This window comes from Paroedura picta, chromosome 2 (genome assembly GCF_049243985.1).
Source record: "Paroedura picta isolate Pp20150507F chromosome 2, Ppicta_v3.0, whole genome shotgun sequence".
In the NCBI taxonomy this organism is placed as follows: Eukaryota; Metazoa; Chordata; class Lepidosauria; order Squamata; family Gekkonidae; genus Paroedura; species Paroedura picta.
The window spans coordinates 120,983,072-121,003,440 of record NC_135370.1 but is presented as its reverse complement, the minus strand read 5'-3'; the positions used below and the strand labels follow the sequence as shown (position 1 = coordinate 121,003,440).

At 43.0% G+C, this 20,369-nt stretch overlaps 2 protein-coding genes across 25 annotated transcripts in view; one reads left to right on the top strand and one right to left on the bottom strand.

The window, feature by feature from the left end:
* TP53I11 (tumor protein p53 inducible protein 11) overlaps positions 1–4,798 on the top strand; it is a 66,075-nt gene extending 61,277 nt beyond the window's left edge. For all 5 annotated transcript variants that reach the window (XM_077322273.1, XM_077322271.1, XM_077322270.1 and 2 more), the window contains one exon: positions 1,545–4,798. In XM_077322273.1, the coding sequence (XP_077178388.1) occupies positions 1,545–1,678 (134 nt within the window). In that variant the 3' untranslated portion in view covers positions 1,679–4,798. The remainder of the gene's footprint in view (positions 1–1,544) is intronic.
* A 2,080-nt stretch (positions 4,799–6,878) lies between these two features.
* TSPAN18 (tetraspanin 18) overlaps positions 6,879–20,369 on the bottom strand; it is a 243,203-nt gene continuing 229,712 nt past the window's right edge. For all 20 annotated transcript variants that reach the window (XM_077322256.1, XM_077322258.1, XM_077322255.1 and 17 more), the window contains 4 exons: positions 15,994–16,092; positions 13,870–14,049; positions 12,120–12,203; positions 6,879–10,414 (listed from right to left, as the gene is read on the bottom strand). In XM_077322256.1, the coding sequence (XP_077178371.1) occupies positions 10,367–10,414; positions 12,120–12,203; positions 13,870–14,049; positions 15,994–16,092 (411 nt within the window). In that variant the 3' untranslated portion in view covers positions 6,879–10,366. The remainder of the gene's footprint in view (positions 10,415–12,119; positions 12,204–13,869; positions 14,050–15,993; positions 16,093–20,369) is intronic.

Below are 20,369 nucleotides of genomic sequence, written 5' to 3'. Positions count from 1 at the left end.
TGGCAGAACAGCCAGAGTCTCCCATATCCTAATCTAACACTTCAACTGCTCCACTATGCTGGCTCTCATATCTCAGTATCACTGTCAAAGTTCTTCTCATCTGTCACCTAGAACAGTGGTTCCCAACCCTGGGCTGCGGCCCAGTGCTGGACCGCGAAGGCCTTGGCACAGGCTGCGCTCCCTCTCCCCGCCCCCCCCCAGTGAGAAGCTCGCCAGGCAAGCATCTTACTGCAGGGAGGGAGAGGGGGAAGCGTGGCTGCCAGCACGCCACCGTTGCAAATGCTCATGCTTGGACCTGCCTCGCATGTGCGTTTGCGCTCAGCAGGGCCGCAAATGCGCATGCATGGCAGTTTCGTGCATGCACGCATGCGCAAAGCTGCTGCTCATGCGTGTTTGCTCCCCTGCCAGGAGCGCAAACGTGCATGCATGGCAGCCCCCGTGCATGTGTGCATGCACAGATGTGCGCAACTAATGCACATGCCTGTTTGCAGCCCGCCGGGCACAAACGCACATGCGTGGCAGGTCCGCGCATGCACATTTGCGAGGGGGCTGCCGTGCATGCGCGGACCCCTGGGTTCCCCTTTCCCCCCACCCTTCGGCAGCAGTCCGCAATGCAAAAAAGGTTGCAGACTGCTGACCTAGAACATTAAGAAAATAGAAACAGAAACACTGACAAGAATGCCAAGCACAATCTTTTCACTGCTTTGAATAAACCTGCTTGCACTAGATCAGCAGTTCCCAACCTTGTCAGTATGGTGACCCACACATTCAAATTTACTTGGGGTGCTGACCCATCCAAGGAAGGCCAAAGAGGGCCCAAAAGTTTTTTTGTTTTTTTTTTGTGCCCTAGGCGGACTGTGACCTTGGCTTCCATCTAGTTCAGCACTCCATTTTCTACAGTGGCCAACCAGATGTTTTTGAGAAAGGGCACACACAGCTGTCTCCAAGAAATTCTGAGCAAGTGGCACACACACAGCCTTTGCATTTGGAGGTTACATTCCAGCCTTTGACCACCTCCATCATCCTCTCTATCCCCCAAGTTGGTTATAAGAAACTCAGTCTAGTAACCATCAGGACATGCTATGTATCCAGTGAGTGAGTTGGCCCATGACCTAGTTTGCAAACCCACTTTTGTTTCCAGATGCACAGGCTGGAAAGCAATGCGCTCAAGATTTGCAGGTCTGATCTAAAGAGGCCAAGGAAAGGTGGAAGAGAAACTTCAAATGTCATTCCAAGGCTTCTATGGTTTGGGGCTATGAGTCTAGATTTCACAGGTACCTCTCTGTGTAGCCAATGACCTGTGTGAGGGGGTGTATATGATAATTTGCCTGTTCATAACCATTCCAAGGGCTCCTTCCCCTAAATGAGGAGCATCTAGGTGAAAATTGATCCAAACTGTGTGAATGCTGCATCACTGGAGTAGATAACCATATGAATAGATTACTTGCCAGATAATGCATGAAAAAGTGTTTTGCTCTGTTTCCAGTGAAGAGTCCTGAGACAGAGAACCTTCTTTGATTCTAGCTTCTTTGCTTGTCTTCCAGTAACCACCATCACCCTGATCGAGTCTGGCCAGGCATCCCTGGGAGCTGCACTCCTTCTCATCAGCAGAGTCCTCTTTGTTTGCATCAGCATTTATTATTATTACCAAGTTGGACGCCGACCTAAGAAAGTGTGATTTCTAAGGCTTCCCAGGGGTGGGGGAGGGGGCAAGGTGGGGGAGGGCTTGTGTCATAAAACTTTGCATTCTTTTTGTTCACTTTGGTGTTTTTTTTTTTTAAGAGCAGTCATTCTTCTTAATTATGGCATGCATCATTGTATAACTCCAGTGTTGGTATCAGTGCCGGATGAGGGGAGATCTCAGAGCTTGACTGGTTCCATGTGACCTGTTTGGAGAGGGTGAGAAAGAAGAGAGCAGAGCCAAGAAGGAGGTTAGAAGGGCTCGGAGGGAGGGGGAGGTGTGGAGGAGAATTTGTTTTCAGAAAAGAATGCAGGATATTGTCAGAAATGCCTATCTGGCACTTTGAAGCAGAATTCAAAGGTAGAAACAATGGAGTAAGCCCTGTGCAGGGTGGGCCTTAGAGAGCATCACCTACCATGAGATCATCTGGTCTTGGAGCTTGGGACACCCAGTGCACATACTGGAACCAGAGCTGTTTGCTTCATTTAAGGCGCAAGAGGAGGCAATATTAAGCCTTACTATTTTACTGCCACATAGAAGGACTGTTGCTTCCCCCCTCCCCCGTTGTCCTTTTAATAAGCATTAACTAGAGTGATCTAGATATTAATGCTAGCTGATTTTTTTCTACCAGGCCACCTTTTAAAAAACAAACACACCTGGTTCTGTGCTTGATGGTTTTCTTGTTGGGTTTTTTTTGGGGGGGTGGGGGTATTACACATTTCTATTTGTTTTTGCTGCTCATGACTACTGGTGGTCTTTGAGCACTAGAAATACCTTCACATAATTCTGGGAAGAGCTTATTGAAAAGGGAACTTTTATTGTTCACTCCTTCCCACCACACACACACAATCTATTTGTTTTTGAAGGAAACATAAGTTCAGCATAATATGCTATATTATGCATTTTAACAAATGAGCTACCAGGCTGTAACCACCCAAAGTTTAAATATCATACCTGGATACAGATAATTAATGAAAGCATAGGTAAATATATAATACTTGTGATTTATACACACACACACACAGTATACGCTGGGGCAAATTGGCAAATACTTTGGTGATCCTTCAAGTTCTTTTAGTTATAAACACACCTGAAGATGCCTTATTTCAGGCCATCTATCTTGGGTCAGTGCTGCCTACTCAGACTCTTTGGGGTCTTAGGCAGAGGTTTTGTGTGTTACCTTACTGCCTGGTCATTTTAACTGTAGATGCTGAAGACTGAACCTGGGACTTTCTGCCAGCAAACCAGAGGCTCTTCCAGTAAATCACAACCCCTCCCTTTGGAGGGATTTGGAAGAATCTTAGGCATTGAGTGTTTCAAATATAGATGAACATACATTTACACAATTCCTCTGCCACTGTCTGCAAGGCAGCGAGAGCCGAAGCAGGCCTGCACTCCACTGGACCTATTGAATTGCCAGATTTATCAACATGTGAACCAGCCCTATTGCCCTAAATCTGTGCCCAGAAAGGTGTTTCAATTTAATTTGTTCCTTCTGTATATCGGAAGAGGTTCCCCTAAAACCCCAGTAAGCCTTGCATTCAATGGCTTCAACTGAGGGGAACCTCAAGCCAGAGAGCTATATGTTATTCCCTACCCCCATTATGTATGATCAGTCTTACCACCTTTGTTGTCCCAGTACATTGATAAGGAGAGTGCAATCCATGACTACCTCAGGCTGTAGTCCCATACAGAACTTCTCATTCCTGGATGATGTGATTCATGGAAAGTAAGTAGATTAAATTATTTAGTGAGCATTGAGATGTTTCCCCATGCCACAGATGTTGCACAGATTTAAATACAGATGCTGCATCCATTGGCTTAGCCTCCTTTCCAGTGTGTGTTGCAGCAGAAACTTATTATTTCTAAATAATAAATATTTAAGTGTTCTAGTTACTGTCATTTATATTTAATCAAAATTTATCAGACCAACCATTAAGTAAATGTTTTGTTGATGTCCATTTCATTCAAGTTGGTGGTATTGATGTGCGTGTTTTTCTCAAAAGGCTAGAGTAAATATAAGTAGACTAGAGGAATTATTCCTGCTGTAGATGGTTGATGTAGGGCCAGTGAATCTTTCCTAGGTACGAAGCTCTCAATTTCAGTAGGACAACAGACCAAAGTTTGAAATTCCCCATCCCTGCCTTTGGGGGCTCCTAGAGGGATTCCAGGGTGACTATTTGGCCGAGGAGTCCACAAGTGTAGTAGGACCATCTTTGGTAAAAGCTGGGGATACTGTTCAGGCTTTCATCCTTCAGGTTTTCATAAACCCAGCAAAGAGTTCAGTGTCCCTTTCACCTTCCCTTAATGTATACCTCACAATCGTTTACTTTTGTGTGTCCTCTGCTGCAATGAGATCAGAGGGAATATAGTTGGTATGAACTTCAAGATCACATGATAGCACATTAACCTGCTGAGATGGAAAAAACCATTCAGGAGTGCATACTAAGTTTAAATAAGCATGTGTGAATTGTCCTGTGCTTGGATGCAGAACCCATCTGAAAACAGCCTTGATACTAAGACAACATCTTCAATAAAAAAAATTCTTTGGAAAGTCAGAACACTCAGTAGACACCTGGAAGAACTCTTGTTTTTGGCACATTTGCATGAACCTGAAACACTGTTTCCTGCATTGACCATATATGTCCAGTGTGTGTCCTCAGTTTAGCTGAACTGAACAGAAATGTGGTGATGAGAAATATAGACTTGAATTGAATCCAAGGCTTGTGTCTAGTAGCTCATAAATTATGTGGAGGAATAATTTTGTTAATACTGCATTCAAATGTCACTTGAAGTCCTTTAGACTCTGAAAAAGACACTTGTAAAATGTGCATGATTTTCAGCAGTTACTATCTGGTTTTGAGCATTTTCTTCCACAGAGAGTTGGGTTTTGATTAGTGCAGATTGGGTGATAACTAGACTGCAGGAAAGACTGTACTTCCGGCTTGTAATCACCTGCTGCCCAGACATGTCAGTGGATATGGAAGTTGGGTGGGGAATTGATAATTGCTCATATTGCGACTTCTGAAACTTTTTATCCCACCTCTTTGATCTCTGTTGGACCCAATATTTCTATAACGAGTCAAGGTTTTAAAAAGAAAACCACCATGAACAGTACCATGATATCTGCCTTTGCTTGTTTCTTTCATTTCTCATACTAAAGGTAAATCCCATATACATTCTTATGCCCTAAATCGGATTGATAGCCTAAGAATTATTTCCTTGAAGAAACAAATTTCGGCATTGACCTTTTCCTCACTTGTCTTTGCAAAGGGACCAAAAAGCTTGCATGAATTTTGCAGTGGGTTAAGGGTCAGATTTTACAATGTCCTCTGGTGTTGTGGATGAAAAGTGGCGCATGGCACATCTGTCAAGAATTTGCCACAAATTAAGCATGGTCAACTAAACTACAGGCTTTCTGTTCAATACTGTACTTTGCATATAACAGCAAGACATCTCAACCATTAAGGGCTCCTGTACTGAATGACGACAGTTGTAGATTGATTCAGTAGGCTGAGAAGTTGGCAAAAAATGCTAAGGGCAGGGTACCAGGACAGCAGTCCTTCATGGCAAATCTGACTGAGCTATTAAAGCTTACTACAGAGAGTTCAAGTAATTCAAATCATTGTGACGTGTACAGCTCCATGAGGGCAAAGACCCACCGAAGAACAACAGCAACAAAAAAAGCTTGGCAATAGTATCAGGCTGGTGTCCAAAAGGCCACACTAGAAACTTGCGGCTGCCGCTGCTTTTTGTATGTTCCTGGAAAAATCGCATTTCACCTGGTCTCTCATGCATAAATGTAGTTAAAAGGTTAAGTATGTTTACTGCTAAGCAAAGCCTCTTAAAGCACTTATTTGAGAATGAACTTTTATGAGTCAGAGCTCACTACATGAGCTACAATAGAAATACAGATCACTTCCTTCATTTTTGTGTATAAAATTTAAAGGTAAGTGTGAAAAGGGAGGAGTTGAACAAAGAGAGGCCTGGATAAAAATGAAGAAAGTTATTTTCTATCATTGCATCCAAGAAAGTGATCTCTGTGAACACTGACACATGAAAACTCATGTCAGATTCATAGAATCATGGAGCTGGAAGGGACCTCCAGGGTCATCTAGTCCAACCCCCTGCACTATGCACAAACTCACAATTACTTGCTCCAACCACAGTGACCCCAACTTCATGCCCAAGTGATCCCCCTCACCAAAAATCTCTGAATCCAGCCTGACCTATCATCCCACAGCAGCAATCAGCAATTCCCTGGGTATGCAAGGAAAGGCCTCAAGAGACAAACACTGACACATCCCTTCCTGCCCACCCGTTTACAATCTGTCTGTTCATAAAATCAGCATTTCTGTCAGATGACTAGCCTCTGCTTAAAAACTTCCAAAGGAGGAGAGCCCACCAACTCCTGAGGCAGAGAGGCTCCAGTTCATGGGGTTCCTTGTCCCCCAGTGGGGGCTGGTAATCCTGTTTTACAGTGATCTGCCTTGCTGTGACATTAACTTAATAGAGTTTGAACAAGGCACTGCTTGGCCTTGTTTAAGTTCATATGATGCATGTGATAACTGAAGGTTCAGCTACACATGAGAGGAACCTATCCAAAGATCTTATTGCATCAAACATTATACCTGTCAGACAACTTGAAGGCATGGATCTCTGTGGACCTGCATGAAGCTATCACTTACTCACCAGGAGGCTGCTTTATCATTGTGAACACTATAGTTTTATGGGTAAACCAGGACTATATTGCCGGTCCAAGGAGTATACATGGTCTAAGTATACATAGCTGGCATATCTTCTACCTATGTTGATATTTCAGCTCTGGTCTCATGGAAAATATTAAGGAAAATATTTGGGATTTTGAACGTACTTAATGAATTTTATTAAAAATACGATTGGTTTGTGTGTCTAAACCTTAGCTGGTTCATGTATTCATGGGTCACTTCAGGAAATGAATGTTTACAATAGAAACTGGTTCTTGCCCTTGATTTGCCAATCTGAAGAATGAAAATAACTAGGGTAGGTTGACTTTCTGTCCTGTTGCCAATTCCAAACATGTGGTCCACGTTCCTGGCCTTTAAGTAAAACTTGCTGTTACTGTGTAAACAGTTTTTCCTTGCAGGGAAAAATAAAGACGGGCCATGCATCATTCTTTAAAAAAATGCGAGCTTGAAACCAAGAAAAGAAAAACTACTTCATTGTCACAACATCTTTATTTTTTTCTTATTTTTAATTTTTTTATGGAAATGCACACCAAAACTGTGCAGAATGTTTCAGGGTAGTGTTCTGTTTTATGTTACAAAAAGACCCTTTCAGTATAAAAAGCATTACAGTAGGGTATACAAGATAAATTAGCTCTAGCTTTCTAACAAAAAACAAACATTTAAAATTTTAAAATAGATTTCAACATTTACTTGACAAGTGGCCTGCTTCCCAGGCACTTGTAACAATGACAAGAGCAGACAGTGGAAGGGGCTGATTTAATTTAAGCTCACAGAATCAGTAAGAATTTAATCCCAAGCCCAATTCTAAACTCTTGGCTGCAAGTTCCTTGAGATTCTAGCCCCTATCATTTGTTTGAATGGACCTTGTCTTCAGAACAGCATGCTAGATTGTGTCTCCCCTCTCATATGATTATACCCCAAAAGTGCCTCCGCTGTTACAACAGTGGAGACTCACTCTGGCAAGCACCAGATCTCACTTACTTGGAAGCAAGTTACATTTGCGTAAATAGAACTTAATTCCTTCCAGGCCAGTGTTTTCAAGACTGCAGCATAAAGCTCCAGTCCTAAACTTGTTATGTGGAGTTATGTTTTCCTGGAATAAATAGGAGTTCATTATATGTATGTTTTTTTGGGGGGGCGGCAGTGGGGGGGATAGAGTTCTACTCCTGTCCCAAACTTGTCAGCAACTCAAAGGAGGAAGAATATTGTGATTGTCCTGCACGAGAATCTTGAAAGGACTTCTGGTGCGATATATGCATTTCTTGTTTTAAAAAGTGCAGAGGACACATCTCCATTTTAGGATCTTATGGGCAAGATGCTGCCCTGCAGTATATTCCTCACCTTTCTCTGATTGTTTCCATCAATATGGTTTGTGTTATCTAGTCACAAGAAATGTACCTCCAGCAAAGACACATACCACCCCCACCCCCCCATTAAGGATGAAGGTGTCCTGGCTTTGGGGATATTACAGATTAGTATGCAAAGGGAAATAACAGGCCAACGGGAGGGTGGAGATCAAAATGAGACAGAGAACAGGTCCTGGGGAAGAGTGGCTGTAGAAGGGCCAAGAACTGAAACTGTGAATAAGCATGGTAAATCTAAGGTTCTGAAATTTTCCCTCATCTCTGTGGCAAAACAGCCCTGCTTCAGCACAAAAAGTCCTATTCTGCCTTGCCTACACCAGGGGGTTCCCCCTCTATCTCTTGGGTACACTGACACCTTTAAGACCAACACTGAAGAAGTGCGCTTGTACATGAAAGCTTATACCTCGAATAAAACTTTGCTGGCCTTAAAGGCACCACTGGACACAAACTTTGTTCTGCTGCCACCACTGACCTTTATACAGGTTTGCCTGCTGAGGTGGTCACAAGTCCCAGCTTCCCTTCTCAGGACTGAAGCCTTGTCTGCCTCCTGCTGTCCAGCACTTGGCCCCCACTTTTGGGTGTGCCCCTGGAGGAACAGCTGCATGCCAATTGCCAGACTCCCTCCCTCCCTTCCCTGGAGCTCCTATTTCCTTAAATTGTGACCAGGGTTCAGCTTAATTGTGAGAGGACATTCAAAGCAGTGAGTGTACTTTGCCTGCAGAAGGTCCTGGTTCCAGTATCCTACATTACCTGTAAAAAGGATCTCATGTAACATAGCCAGGGGAAAACCGTTCCGGAGACCTTAGAGAACTGCTGCCAGCCAATATTGATGGTGCTGGCATGTATAAACCAATTGGGTGCTTTGGGAGAAGTTGCTTCAGATGTCCCTCTGTGCCTATGTGAGGACTGGTTTCAATATAGAATCTGAAATCATCAACAGGCCAAGGGGATAATGACTTCTGCCAGTCTTGTTGCCTTCCTTGCTCTACAGCTGTATAACTCTGAGCCCTACATGTACCCTAACTGCACCTTTTCATGGGGGATACTAACAAGGACCATACAAACATTTAACTCAACATCTGAAGCCCTTCACTAGGCCTTGATTTGTGATGCTGATCTTTGAAAAATTTTCCTTATTGCTTGCATCATCTGTAGCTGGGGCTTAATATTTGTCCACAACCTTGTTTCTGTGAGGAGTGCTCATACATGTCCTTGTACACTCACTGCTAGGCTTTCACAAAACGTCAGGGCATGTAACATCACGATGTTTTTTTCTCCTGTCTTCGAACAGTAGCCTGTTATTTCTTCTTGATTGATGATGCAGCTTGCACCTCCAACTAACTATGTTTACAAACCCTTTGGGAGTTTTTGGCCACTAAGATTTCTTCCCCCAAGACTTGTTAGGGGACTTCAGTTCCACCCCTTCTCTCTTTTAACCAAGGGCCTGTTTTCCAAAACTGGCTTCCAGCAAATGAACTGAATGAATCACACCTAGCTGAAACCACAATTTGGCCCCAGGAGAGGGAGAGGGATGATTCTGGACAGGGTATGTTCTTCCATTCGATTCCACTTGGTAATTCCCACAATCCAGGATGCACCTAAATGGGAATCTCTCCCAACAAAAGCAGTGGCAGAAACTCTGCAGAGTAAGACTGTAAAAGCATCTAACTGCTCTGCCATGGCAGCAATTTTTCCACACAGCCGAAAGGCACACTGAAACATGGAGACAAGCTAATCAATAGCCACCAAAGGCCAAGCTATGCAACATATCTTGCACATAATGGTGTGGTGACAACACATTCAGAAGCTTATAAAAGAACCCCCCCCCCCCCGGGAAGCAGCACAAGCTATTCTAGAGGGGAACACTTTTTTTTATAAAATTGAGGGAGTCAGCCATCAGACTGCTGTGGTCTTTCCCCCTCTCTCAGAACACTGAACAGAAAACCCATCGTCGCAACAAAAGAAAAGGTATGTACTAAACTACTGATTTTGTCTCGCCCTCACTTCTCCCCCCACCCATTTCCCAACACGGCATCCTTAGTTTCTCCTATAGGACTCCCGACAAAGGCATCCTCCATTCCCAGTGATCCAAGAATCTCCTGGATGTTGAAAGTGATGGTTTCATGTTCACCTTTGTTGATTGGACTCGCAACTCACTGTCAAAACGGCTTTCCCTCCTAGTTGTTTAGAAATGGTCTTCTCACCATGTTTTGGCGGAGCGGTTTGTTTGGAGGCTGACTTCCAATTGTGTATACAAAAGAGTGTCCTCTTCCTCTCCAGTTGGTGGTTCATTATGAAAGAAACAGGACCCCCACACATCCTGCTACAGTGAGGGCCTTCGGAATTCACTTCCTCCCTGCCTCGGAGGCTCTAGTGCAACCCGTTCTATGTGGCTTCAGACGAATGACTGCCCTGGGAGAAGGCAATGCAGTGCCCAGCACCTCAAAGTTCCAGCCCCTGAAGTACAATCCTTTTGGTCATCCATATATTACAAACCTTTTTCATTTTGTTAACCAAAAATAAAGTTTATCTTGCATTTTTACTTTCTTCAAAACATGGTCGGAAAAATTTCTCAGCTCATCATGAAATGCTTTTTACTGGATTCCCCGAAAGAGGCACATGGCAAAGATCATAGCAAACAGCTGTGAAGGAATCAGAGATAAGGCAAACATAGTTAAAATAGAGTTAGCCAGTGTTAATTATGGTCCAGCAGAAATTAAATCTCCCCCCCCCCCAATAAGTTCAGATCAAAGAGGTAGAAAGGTGTAGAAACAAATTAATCCAAGATTGTAGAGAGCCAGTTTGGTGTAGTGGTTAGGAGTGCGGACTTCTAATCTGGCATGCCAGGTTCGATTCCACACTCCCCCACATGCAACCAGCTGGGTGACCTTGGGCTCACCACAGCACTGATAGAGCTGTTCTGACCAAGCAGTGATATCAGGGCTCCCTCAGCCTCACCCACCCCACAGGGTGTCTGTTGTGGGGATAGGAAAGGGAAGGCGACTGTAAGCCGCTTGGAGCCTCCTTTGGGTAGAGAAAAGCAGCATATACGAACCAACTCTTCTTCTTCATCTAAGCCGAAACAAATTCATCCAACAAGTTTCAGGTCAAAAATAGCCATTTAATAGCAGAATTCTCTATGAATCACAATAGTTTATTACCATAACTCTTAAAAACTGTTTCAGCAGGGTAGCCATGCTGGTCTGAAGCAACAGAAAAAAGTTGGGAGTCTCATGGCAACTTTAAGACCAACAAAGTTTTATTCAAGGTGTAAGCTTTTGAGTTCAAGATATTCGTATTGCACATAAAGGCTTATACCTTGAATAAAGCTTGGTGCCAGTGGACTCAAACATAGGTCTGTTAAAAACTGTGCTTCAAATACAACACAATTCCATTAATGATGAGTTATTTTGAATATTTTGAATGAGTGTTTTTTAATCTATCTTCTGGTATTGTGTTATTCTTAACTATGGGGCATATACCCCAGAGTAATTTGCAATACCAGCTGCCACATTACCTAATAGTGATTTTGAACTTCTCCAGAAAAGAGGTTTTTGTACATTTTGTCCCACTATTTTACTAAAGATTTTCTAGGTCATGGCTTCTAGTCCTTCAGAAGCAAAACTCCAGATGTTTCTCCCCTGACTTTACCACTTCTCAGCCTCTCTCTTTTGTGGGACTAGGAGTTTCCTTCTTCCACTTCAGCCCTTACATCTTCTGCCTACTGACTAAAACAAGCTAACTGGAGGCAGAAAAAAATTAGTGATCTGAATTTGGAAATACTAAGCTTCAAGGTCATGCTTCAATCAATATATTCAAGTAGTCTATGTGTGCTAGTTTCTTCTTTTCTGACATTCCCACTTTGCATTGTTTGATACTTGGACACTTAGAACATTGACCCAATATTTCAACCCTGTGCAGACTTTTAAAACCTACTGCATAGGCAAATACAGGACATCTCTCAACAACTTTCAAATTAAATGGTTAAAAGGGAAAAGCAATGACTGTTTTGCATAACTTCTAATCATTGCATTCCAGATAAATCATTAACATAAAGCCAGATGAAACACAAGAGGGCAGTGCAGAATCATTTTCCTCTGCTGCCTGTATAAAATTTTCACTTGACAAGGACTGTAGATCAGGGGTAGTCAACCTGTGGTCCTCCAGATGTTCATGGACTACAATTCCCATGAACCCCTGCAAACACAGGCAGGGACTCATGGGAATTGTAGTCCATGAACATCTGGAGGACCACAGGTTGACTACCCCTGCTGTAGATAATATACAAAAATTCCGCATGTGGTGAGAAGCTACAGAATGAAATTCATTAGAAAACAATTAGCATACCTCGATGGCTAAAACACCAATGGCAAGTGCTCCTGCAAGGTATACATATGTCTCAAAAGAGTTCAGAATCACAGTGTAACAACCCTGGAAGGAAAGAAAATGCTCCCATGAAGCAAGATTGGGCTTGTTTAGTACATTCTAGCAGTAGACCCTTCCCTGATAGACAGATGGAGAATCCATTAAAAATCCAGTTTTGACAATGGAGTCTTAAGGAACCATGTTGTAGGTCTGTGACAAGGCTGACAGTAATAGCATTAGAAAACTTTCCATTCTGGACAGGAGAGATGAATAATTAGGCAAGTAATGAAAGCAGTAAGTGACTTGTAAAAAAAAAAAAAGGTAGTTAAGGAAGTTTCAGGTATTTCTTTTTGCAATCCAGGGAAGGAGTTTCAAGTCCCAGTTCAACCCACCTCAACCCACTTAAGCAGGATGACTTACAATCTGGGACTAATTGGGGTCAGTCTCTACATGAGGCAGAGTTGTACCTTAACAATGCAATGGAGGCATTTTATGTCACTCCATGTGAAACGAATGGAACTTACCCCAATAGAAGGATGAATCAATCTTCCAGTTTCCTCCCTGACTAGACAGTTTTCAAATGTTTTTCAAAATCTACCTCTCCTGCATGCATCTGTATCAAGTACTGATTGTTATGTCAGAGTCAGGCATAAACATCTTGTCACTCTCAGTAGAACATGACTGTTACGGGATCCTGAAACCAATGGCCGCTCCTCACATACTGATCCTGCTGTGGTGGTTAAGAGCAGCAGCTCCAATCTGGAGAACTGGGTTTGATTCCCCATCTCTCCACATGCAGCCAGCTAGGTGACCTTGGGCCAGACACAAGTCCCTCAGAGCTCTCTCAGCCTCACCTACCTCACAGGGCATCGGTGGTGGGGAGAGGAAGGATAGGCGATTGTAAGCTATTTTGAGACTCCTGTGAGTAGTGAAAGTGGGTGACAAAAAACAACTTTTCTTCATTCTATGACTTGCCCAACTTTACCAGTCAGCCTAGCTTCTTTTGTGGCAGTCACCACCTAACATTTTCTTCTTCATTTTCTTCGACATCACAATTCCTACAGGATCTTTCATCTATATTCTGTATGTTTCCCAGACCAGTCGATCCCTTTGTTCTCCCTTTGTTTCTGCTTGTCCTGTTTTGCAGAACTGTGCACAAGATGGTACTAGAAAAGAAAATTCCCAGCTGCAGGAGTTAAATACTGCTGTGGAAAGCTACCTGGGACAGTAGTAGAATGAGACTGGCCCTACCTCCAGTTGACTGGCAGTCTTTAAGCAGTGGCTGGACAGATACTTATCCCAGATGCTTTAGGCTGATCCTGCACTGAGCAGGAGGTTAGACTGCATGGCTCCATCCAACTCTATGATTCTATGACTGTTATGAGAACTAGAAAAGGATATTTATTCTGCACGCTGCTCAAGGTGCATTCATATATGGTTTGCACTTATGGGTGCCACAATGGGTGGATTTGAGCCTGAAAGCTTGCCTTTGAGTTCACTTCCATCATGTGTCATGGATGTATTATGTGGTGTTGGGCAAGTTGCTCTCTCTCACACTCAATGTTGTATCAACAAAATGGAGATGACAGTGAATCACATTGCAAGGCTAGTGAAGGATACACACAATAAAACATTTTCACCCAATGCAGTCTAATAGCGATAATCTTTTTATCAGTTAAGACCCTTCAAGGCAGAAATATGAAAATGCTATACTTCCTATCAGACACATTACCTGCCGGTTTTGGTATATTTCCTTCCCCATCAGACAATTTTCCTTGCTGACAAACACTCCATTTCGGGACTGGATCTCCCGTCGACAGCAAGCTTCAGGAAATGCATCGTGTGAATAGAGAAGTTGAAAACGTGGAGCAGATTTAAAGTCTTCTGGACCATTGACCCCACAGCAGGCAAACTTATCACACAGGAAAGAAAATTAAATGGTTAACATTGTTTTGCAATGAATGTGCTTGAAAAAGAAGAGGCAGAACAAATATGTAGGAAACAGTGAGGGAAGCCTGCTGTCTATGGCAGGCCGTGTGTGTTCTGCAAGCATAAACCGTTTAGTAATTTATGAAAAATTCTGCATGCTAAGAAACTCAGCGTTCATGCCCTGTCTCATCTGGCCTTCTGAGGTATCTGGGCACCATCTAAGTTCTCCTCCTGGCACGTACCTCCCATGTGCCTCCCACTTGGCTTTCCCGAGACAGAGCAGGATAGAAATTTAGAGAATGAATGAATGAATGAATGAATGAATGAATGAATGAATGACCTTTGGAGGGCTTTTCTCTCCCTCTTTCAGCCACCATCTGGCCTTTGTAGTAACTAACTGCTGAGAAGAAAAGAACTTCCCTTCCCTGTGTTACCATTTTAAGACCTCCCCTTGTGCCTGAGTCTCTTGCTACCTTGTATCTGGTAACCAGAGGACAGCCTATTGTAGTCAACTGGAAAAACAGCAAATTTCCAGCTGACTGCTTTCCCATTCTCTTGGTGCTCATTTTAAAATAGTGTGCCCAAAACAGTGGAAGTCTATGTGGTACAGAAAACAGCTGCCAGCATTAAAAATTATAAAACAATTAAAAGAAAATGCTTACATTCATGTTCTCAGCACAGCAACAGATTGAGCAAGAGATCCAAAAGAAACACACAATTCATCTGTCTCTCATTCTGTACATGTTCTAGCTAATGTTAATCTAAGGCAGGCGCCTTACACTTAAAAACTACAGTGTTTACAGAGGATTCCTATTGCCTTGGAGCCTCTGCTAAGGTCTTGCAGTTCTCTACATGGTAGTGTCCACCTTCAACAGAATCTAGGTGACAGTTCATCTGCCTCAATGGAATCAGCACAAAAGAGATTCTCCTTCATATGCCAAGGAGACAGACCACTTCTGTGGAGTCAGTTGCTCCTTCTTTGCCCACCTCTTCTGTGGGGAAGGTCAAAAAAGCCCTCCTTGGGAATCTCCAGGAAAGCCTCCAAACTCTTTCTTCCCTGCTAAGGGTCACTATTCTAGCTGGGGGTCAGGGAAGCTTGACCAACTCATTGCATCTGACCATTTACATTTCTAAAGCTGTGCTGAGTGAGGCTGACAAGCAACTGACCCCCTCCCTCCCCCGGCCTGTTCTCTGCCAGTGGAAAAAACACTTTTTAAATCTGTATTTGATATTTGATGGTCTATGATGGTAATAATAAACTCTTATAAAAACTCAAGGCGACAGTTTTGTACAGTCCAGACCTACAAAGTAAAACACATTTCTCTAACGGTGCAAAGTCAGTAATGTCTACCACAATGTTCAAAGGGCTCAGAAGACTCTCCAGTACTTGGTGTCCTGCAGTTCTGCGGCTGCCATTTCAATAAGTATGGAAAACAGGAACACATATAAAGACATCTGCTAATTAATTTAATATGCACTGTTTATACATGTAACATAATCCAGAGTTTATATAGAATTCTAGGTGCCCTGGCAAAGTATATGTAGCCCTGAAGGAGAGTACCTTAATCTGAAGACTGTTTCAATATAATCTTTATGAAAAGGAAAATCAACATTTGTCTGTGTGGCTTTCCCTTTAGCCAGGCTGGCATGATCAGCTGTAAGTACTAATTCCAACAGAGATCAAAAATATTTAAAAATAAATCTCTTCCCCAAACAACAAAATATCAATGCATTAAAGCCAGCCTGTTCTTAATATAACTAAAGTTAAAGCCCTGGCAATCCATTGTCACATGCAACCTAGATGTATATGAAAAAAAAAAACCTTTTATGTGTAGAGACTGTGAACACAATCCATTTAGGGCAAGTCTTCAGACTCGTCGGGCAGGAAACTTGTATGTAATCAGATTTTTTAGATGCTGGTACTCACTGTGATCATGACTGAGTTCCAGGTGGAAGAGAAGATATCTGACTCATTGTTCCCCTGATAGTGCTTCTTCAGCTCCTTGGTAAAGAACTCACGGGTCAGCTATAGTGCACAGAATTAGATAAAAAGAGAAAGAACTGATGGTAAATCGTGCACAATGTGCCCCAGCATGGTGGCCAGCAGTGTTTCGTATGCTGTTACTAGTACTCATAGTTACAGCTTTTAATACTGTAACACAGCCTTTCTTAACTTCTTTATTGCTGAGAAACCCCTGAGACATTCTTCAGGCTTCAAGAAACCCCAGAAGGGGCATTATTGTGCAGAATATGGTTGGGAAGCATAGCTGTGTACACACCCACCTCCAGGCCCATCACGGGCCATTTGGGGGAGGGGGGCGGTGACATGACCATATATGATCCTATCACTTGATAAATGTTTAACAATTTTTAAGTAAATATATATATTATTAATTAACTCCTACCCATTCAGGGGGCCTTAGGAAGTCTGAGCAACAATAAAGCTAGTGGTGGTGACAGCATTCCAGTTGAACTATTCAAAATCTTAAAGGACGATGCAGTAAAAGTGCTACACTCAATATGCCAGCAAATTTGGAAAACTCAGCAATGGCCACAGGATTGGAAAAGGTCAGTTTACATTCCAATCCCAAAGAAGGGCAATGCCAAAGAATGTTCAAACTACCGCACCATTGCACTCATTTCTCATGCTAGCAAAGTTATGCTCAAAATCCTACAAGCTAGGCTCCAGCAATATGTGGACCGAGAACTTCCAGAAGTACAGGCAGGATTTCGAAGAGGTAGAGGAACTAGAGATCAAATTGCCAACATACGCTGGATCATGGAAAAAGCTAGGGAGTTCCAGAAGAACATCTATTTCTGCTTCATTGACTATGCTAAAGCCTTTGATTGTGTGGAGCATAACAAATTGTGGCAAGTTCTTAAAGAGATGGGAATACCAGAGCATCTTATTTGTCTCTTGAGAAATTTATATGCAGGTCAAGAAGCAACAGTGAGAACTGAACATGGAATCACGGATTGGTTCAAAATTGAGAAAGGAGTTCGGCAAGGCTGTATACTGTCGCCTTGCCTATTTAACTTGTATGCGGAGCACATCATGAGAAAGGCGGGATTAGAGGAGTCACAAATTGGGATCAAGATTGCAGGGAGAAATATCAACAACCTCAGATATGCAGATGATACCACTCTAATGGCAGAAAGTGAAGAGGAACTAAAGAGCCTGTTGATGCGTGTGAAGGAGGAGAGTGCAAAAGTTGGCTTGAAACTCAACATCAAGAAAACAAAGATCATGGCATCCGGCCCTCTCAATTCCTGGCAAATAGATGGGCAAGAAATGGAGATAGTGACAGATTTTATTTTCCTGGGCTCCAAGATCACTGCAGATGGGGACTGCAGCAAAGAAATTAAAAGACGCTTGCTCCTAGGGAGGAAAGCTATGGCAAATCTAGACAGCATCCTAAAAAGCAGAGACATCACCCTACCAACAAAAGTGCGTTTAGTCAAGGCTATGGTATTCCCAGTTGCAATGTATGGCTGCGAAAGTTGGACCATAAGGAAGGCCGAGCGTCAAAGAATTGAGGCTTTTGAACTCTGGTGCTGGAGAAGACTCTTGCGAGTCCCTTGGACTGCAAGGAGAACAAACCGGTCAGTCCTAGAGGAGATCAGCCCTGACTGCTCTTTAGAAGGCCAGATCCTGAAGATGAAACTCAAATACTTTGGCCACCTCATGAGAAGGAAGGACTCCCTGGAGAAGAGCCTAATGCTGGGAGTGATCGAGGGCAAAAGAAGAAGGGGACGACAGAGAATGAGGTGGATGGATGGAGTCACTGAAGCAGTAGGTGCAAACTTAAAAGGACTCCAGGGAATGGTAGAGGACAGGAAGGCCTGGAGGATCATTGTCCATGGGGTCGCGATGGGTCGGACACGACTTCGCACATAACAACAACAACCCATTCAGGACACCCTTCCAGGACAGTCAAGAAACACCAAGGTTCCACAAAACCCTGGCTGAGAAAGTCTGCTCTAAAATTTGTTAAATAAAGTGCTGCCTCAGTAAATACTGTAGAGTAGGAAAGAAAAAGTTTCAGCTATGACATTAGTACATCTTCTTGAATGCTCCAAACTCACTCCTTGTTTTAAGTTAGATTTGGGAACAATGTATCCCAAAATCTTTACTTTGCTGGGTTCAATTTTATTCATGTATTTTTTTTTATTTATTTGTTTGTTTATTTGGGGTATGCTAAAAAAAACAAAACCCAAAACCCAAACTAATATTATATAAAACCAACTGCCTACTAAAAGAATTATTAATCAGATAAGGCCATCTCTGTTTCAAGTTGCTGGTTAGGCCTTCTTAAAAGTTTTACAGTCTCACTACAAGACTCCAAGGATATGCACCTGTCTCACCCTTTCCAGAACTCTGTTCTACAACAGCTGAACACGAAGAAAAACAACCAGGCTGAGACTGGAATTGATAGTATTTTGGATAGCATTTTTGAGCATGTGGCTAGTTAGAAATCCTTCTGGGAGAATCAGAATTTTGCATAGGTTCATATTGATAGACAATACAAGTAGGCAATGGCAACTTTACTCCTTGAATTACTTGAGGTAAATAGATTGTATTAACTCCATCTTCTCACCTATGGAGACTCAAACTGTCTTACATAGTTATGTCCATTTTATCCTCACAAAAACCCTATGAGGTAAGTTAGGCTGAGAGTGTGCGAATGAACCAAGGTCTCCCAGAAAGCTTTCATGGTGGGGCGGGGATTTGAATCTGGGTTTCCCAGACTGTAGTCCTGTACTCTGACCACTACACAGCACTGACTATGAACCAGCAAACCTGATCCTGTCATAAGCAGGCCCTGGCTAGTACTTGGAAGGGTGACATCCAAGGAATATCAGGATTGTAACATAGGGACAGGAATGGCAAACCATCTCCAAACATCTTTTGCCAGACAGTCCTAGGAGCTCCTGGCTATATTACACACATCCTACCCGAAAAATAAATACATCTTGTTGTTAGGTGCGAAGTCAAGTCCAACCCATCGCGACTCCATGGACAATAATTTCCAGGCCTTCCTGTTCTCTACCATTCCCCAAGGTCCATTTAAGCTTGCACCAGCTGCTTCAGTGACTCCATCCAGCCACCTCATTCTCTGTCATCCCCTTCTTCTTTTGCCCTCAATCGCTCCCAGCATTAGGCTCTTCTCCAGGGAGTCCTTCCTTCTCATGTGGTGGCCAAAGTATTTGAGTTTTATCTTCAGGATCTGGCCTTCTAAGGAGTAGTCAGGGCTGATCTCCTCTAGGACTGACTGGTTTGTTCACCTAGCAGTCAAAGGGACTCGCAAGAGTCTTCTCCAGCACCAGAGTTCAAAAGCCTCAATTCTTTGATGCTTGGCCTTCCTTATGGTCCAACTTTCACAGCCATACATTGCAACTGGGAAGACCATAGCCTTGACTAGACGCACTTTAGTTGGCAGGGTGATGTCTCTGCTCTTTAGGATGCTGCCTAGATTTGCCATAGCTTTCCTCCCCAGGAGCAAGCGTCTTTTAATTTCTTTGCTGCAGTCCCCATCTGCAGTGATCTTGGAGCCCAGGAAAATGAAATCTGTCACTACCTCCATTTCTTCCCCATCTATTTGCCAGGAATTGAGAGGGATGGATGCCATGATCTTCGTTTTGATGTTGAGTTTCAAGCCAACTTTTGCACTCTCCTCCTTCACCCGCATCAACAGGCTCTTTAGTTCCTCTTTGCTTTCTGCCATTAGAGTGGTATCATCTGCATATCTGAGTTTGTTGATATTTCTCCCTGGTATCATGATCCCAATTTCTGACTCATCTAACCCTGCCTTTCTCATGATGTGCTCTGCATACAAGTGAAGTATACAGCCTTGCCGAACTCCTTTCTCAATTTTGAACCAATCAGTGATTCCATGCCCGGTTCTCACTGTTGCTTCTTGACCTGCATATAGGTCTCTCAAGAGACAAATAAGATGCTCTGGTATTACCATCTCTTTAAGAACGTGCCACAATTTGCTGTGCTACACACAATTAAAGGCTTTAGCATAGTCAATGAAGCAGAAGTAGATGTTTTTCTGGAATTCCCTCGCTTTCTCCATGATCCAGCATATGTTGGCAATTTGATCTCTAGTTCCTCTGCCTCTTCGAAATCCTGCCTGTACTTCTGGCAGTTCTCAGTCCAAATATTGCTGGAGCCTAGCTTGTAGGATTTTGAGCATAACTTTGCTAGCATGAGAAATGAGTGCAATGGTGTGGTAGTTTGAACATTCTTGCCCTTCATTGGTACTGGAATGTAAACTGACCTTTTCCAATCCTGTGGCC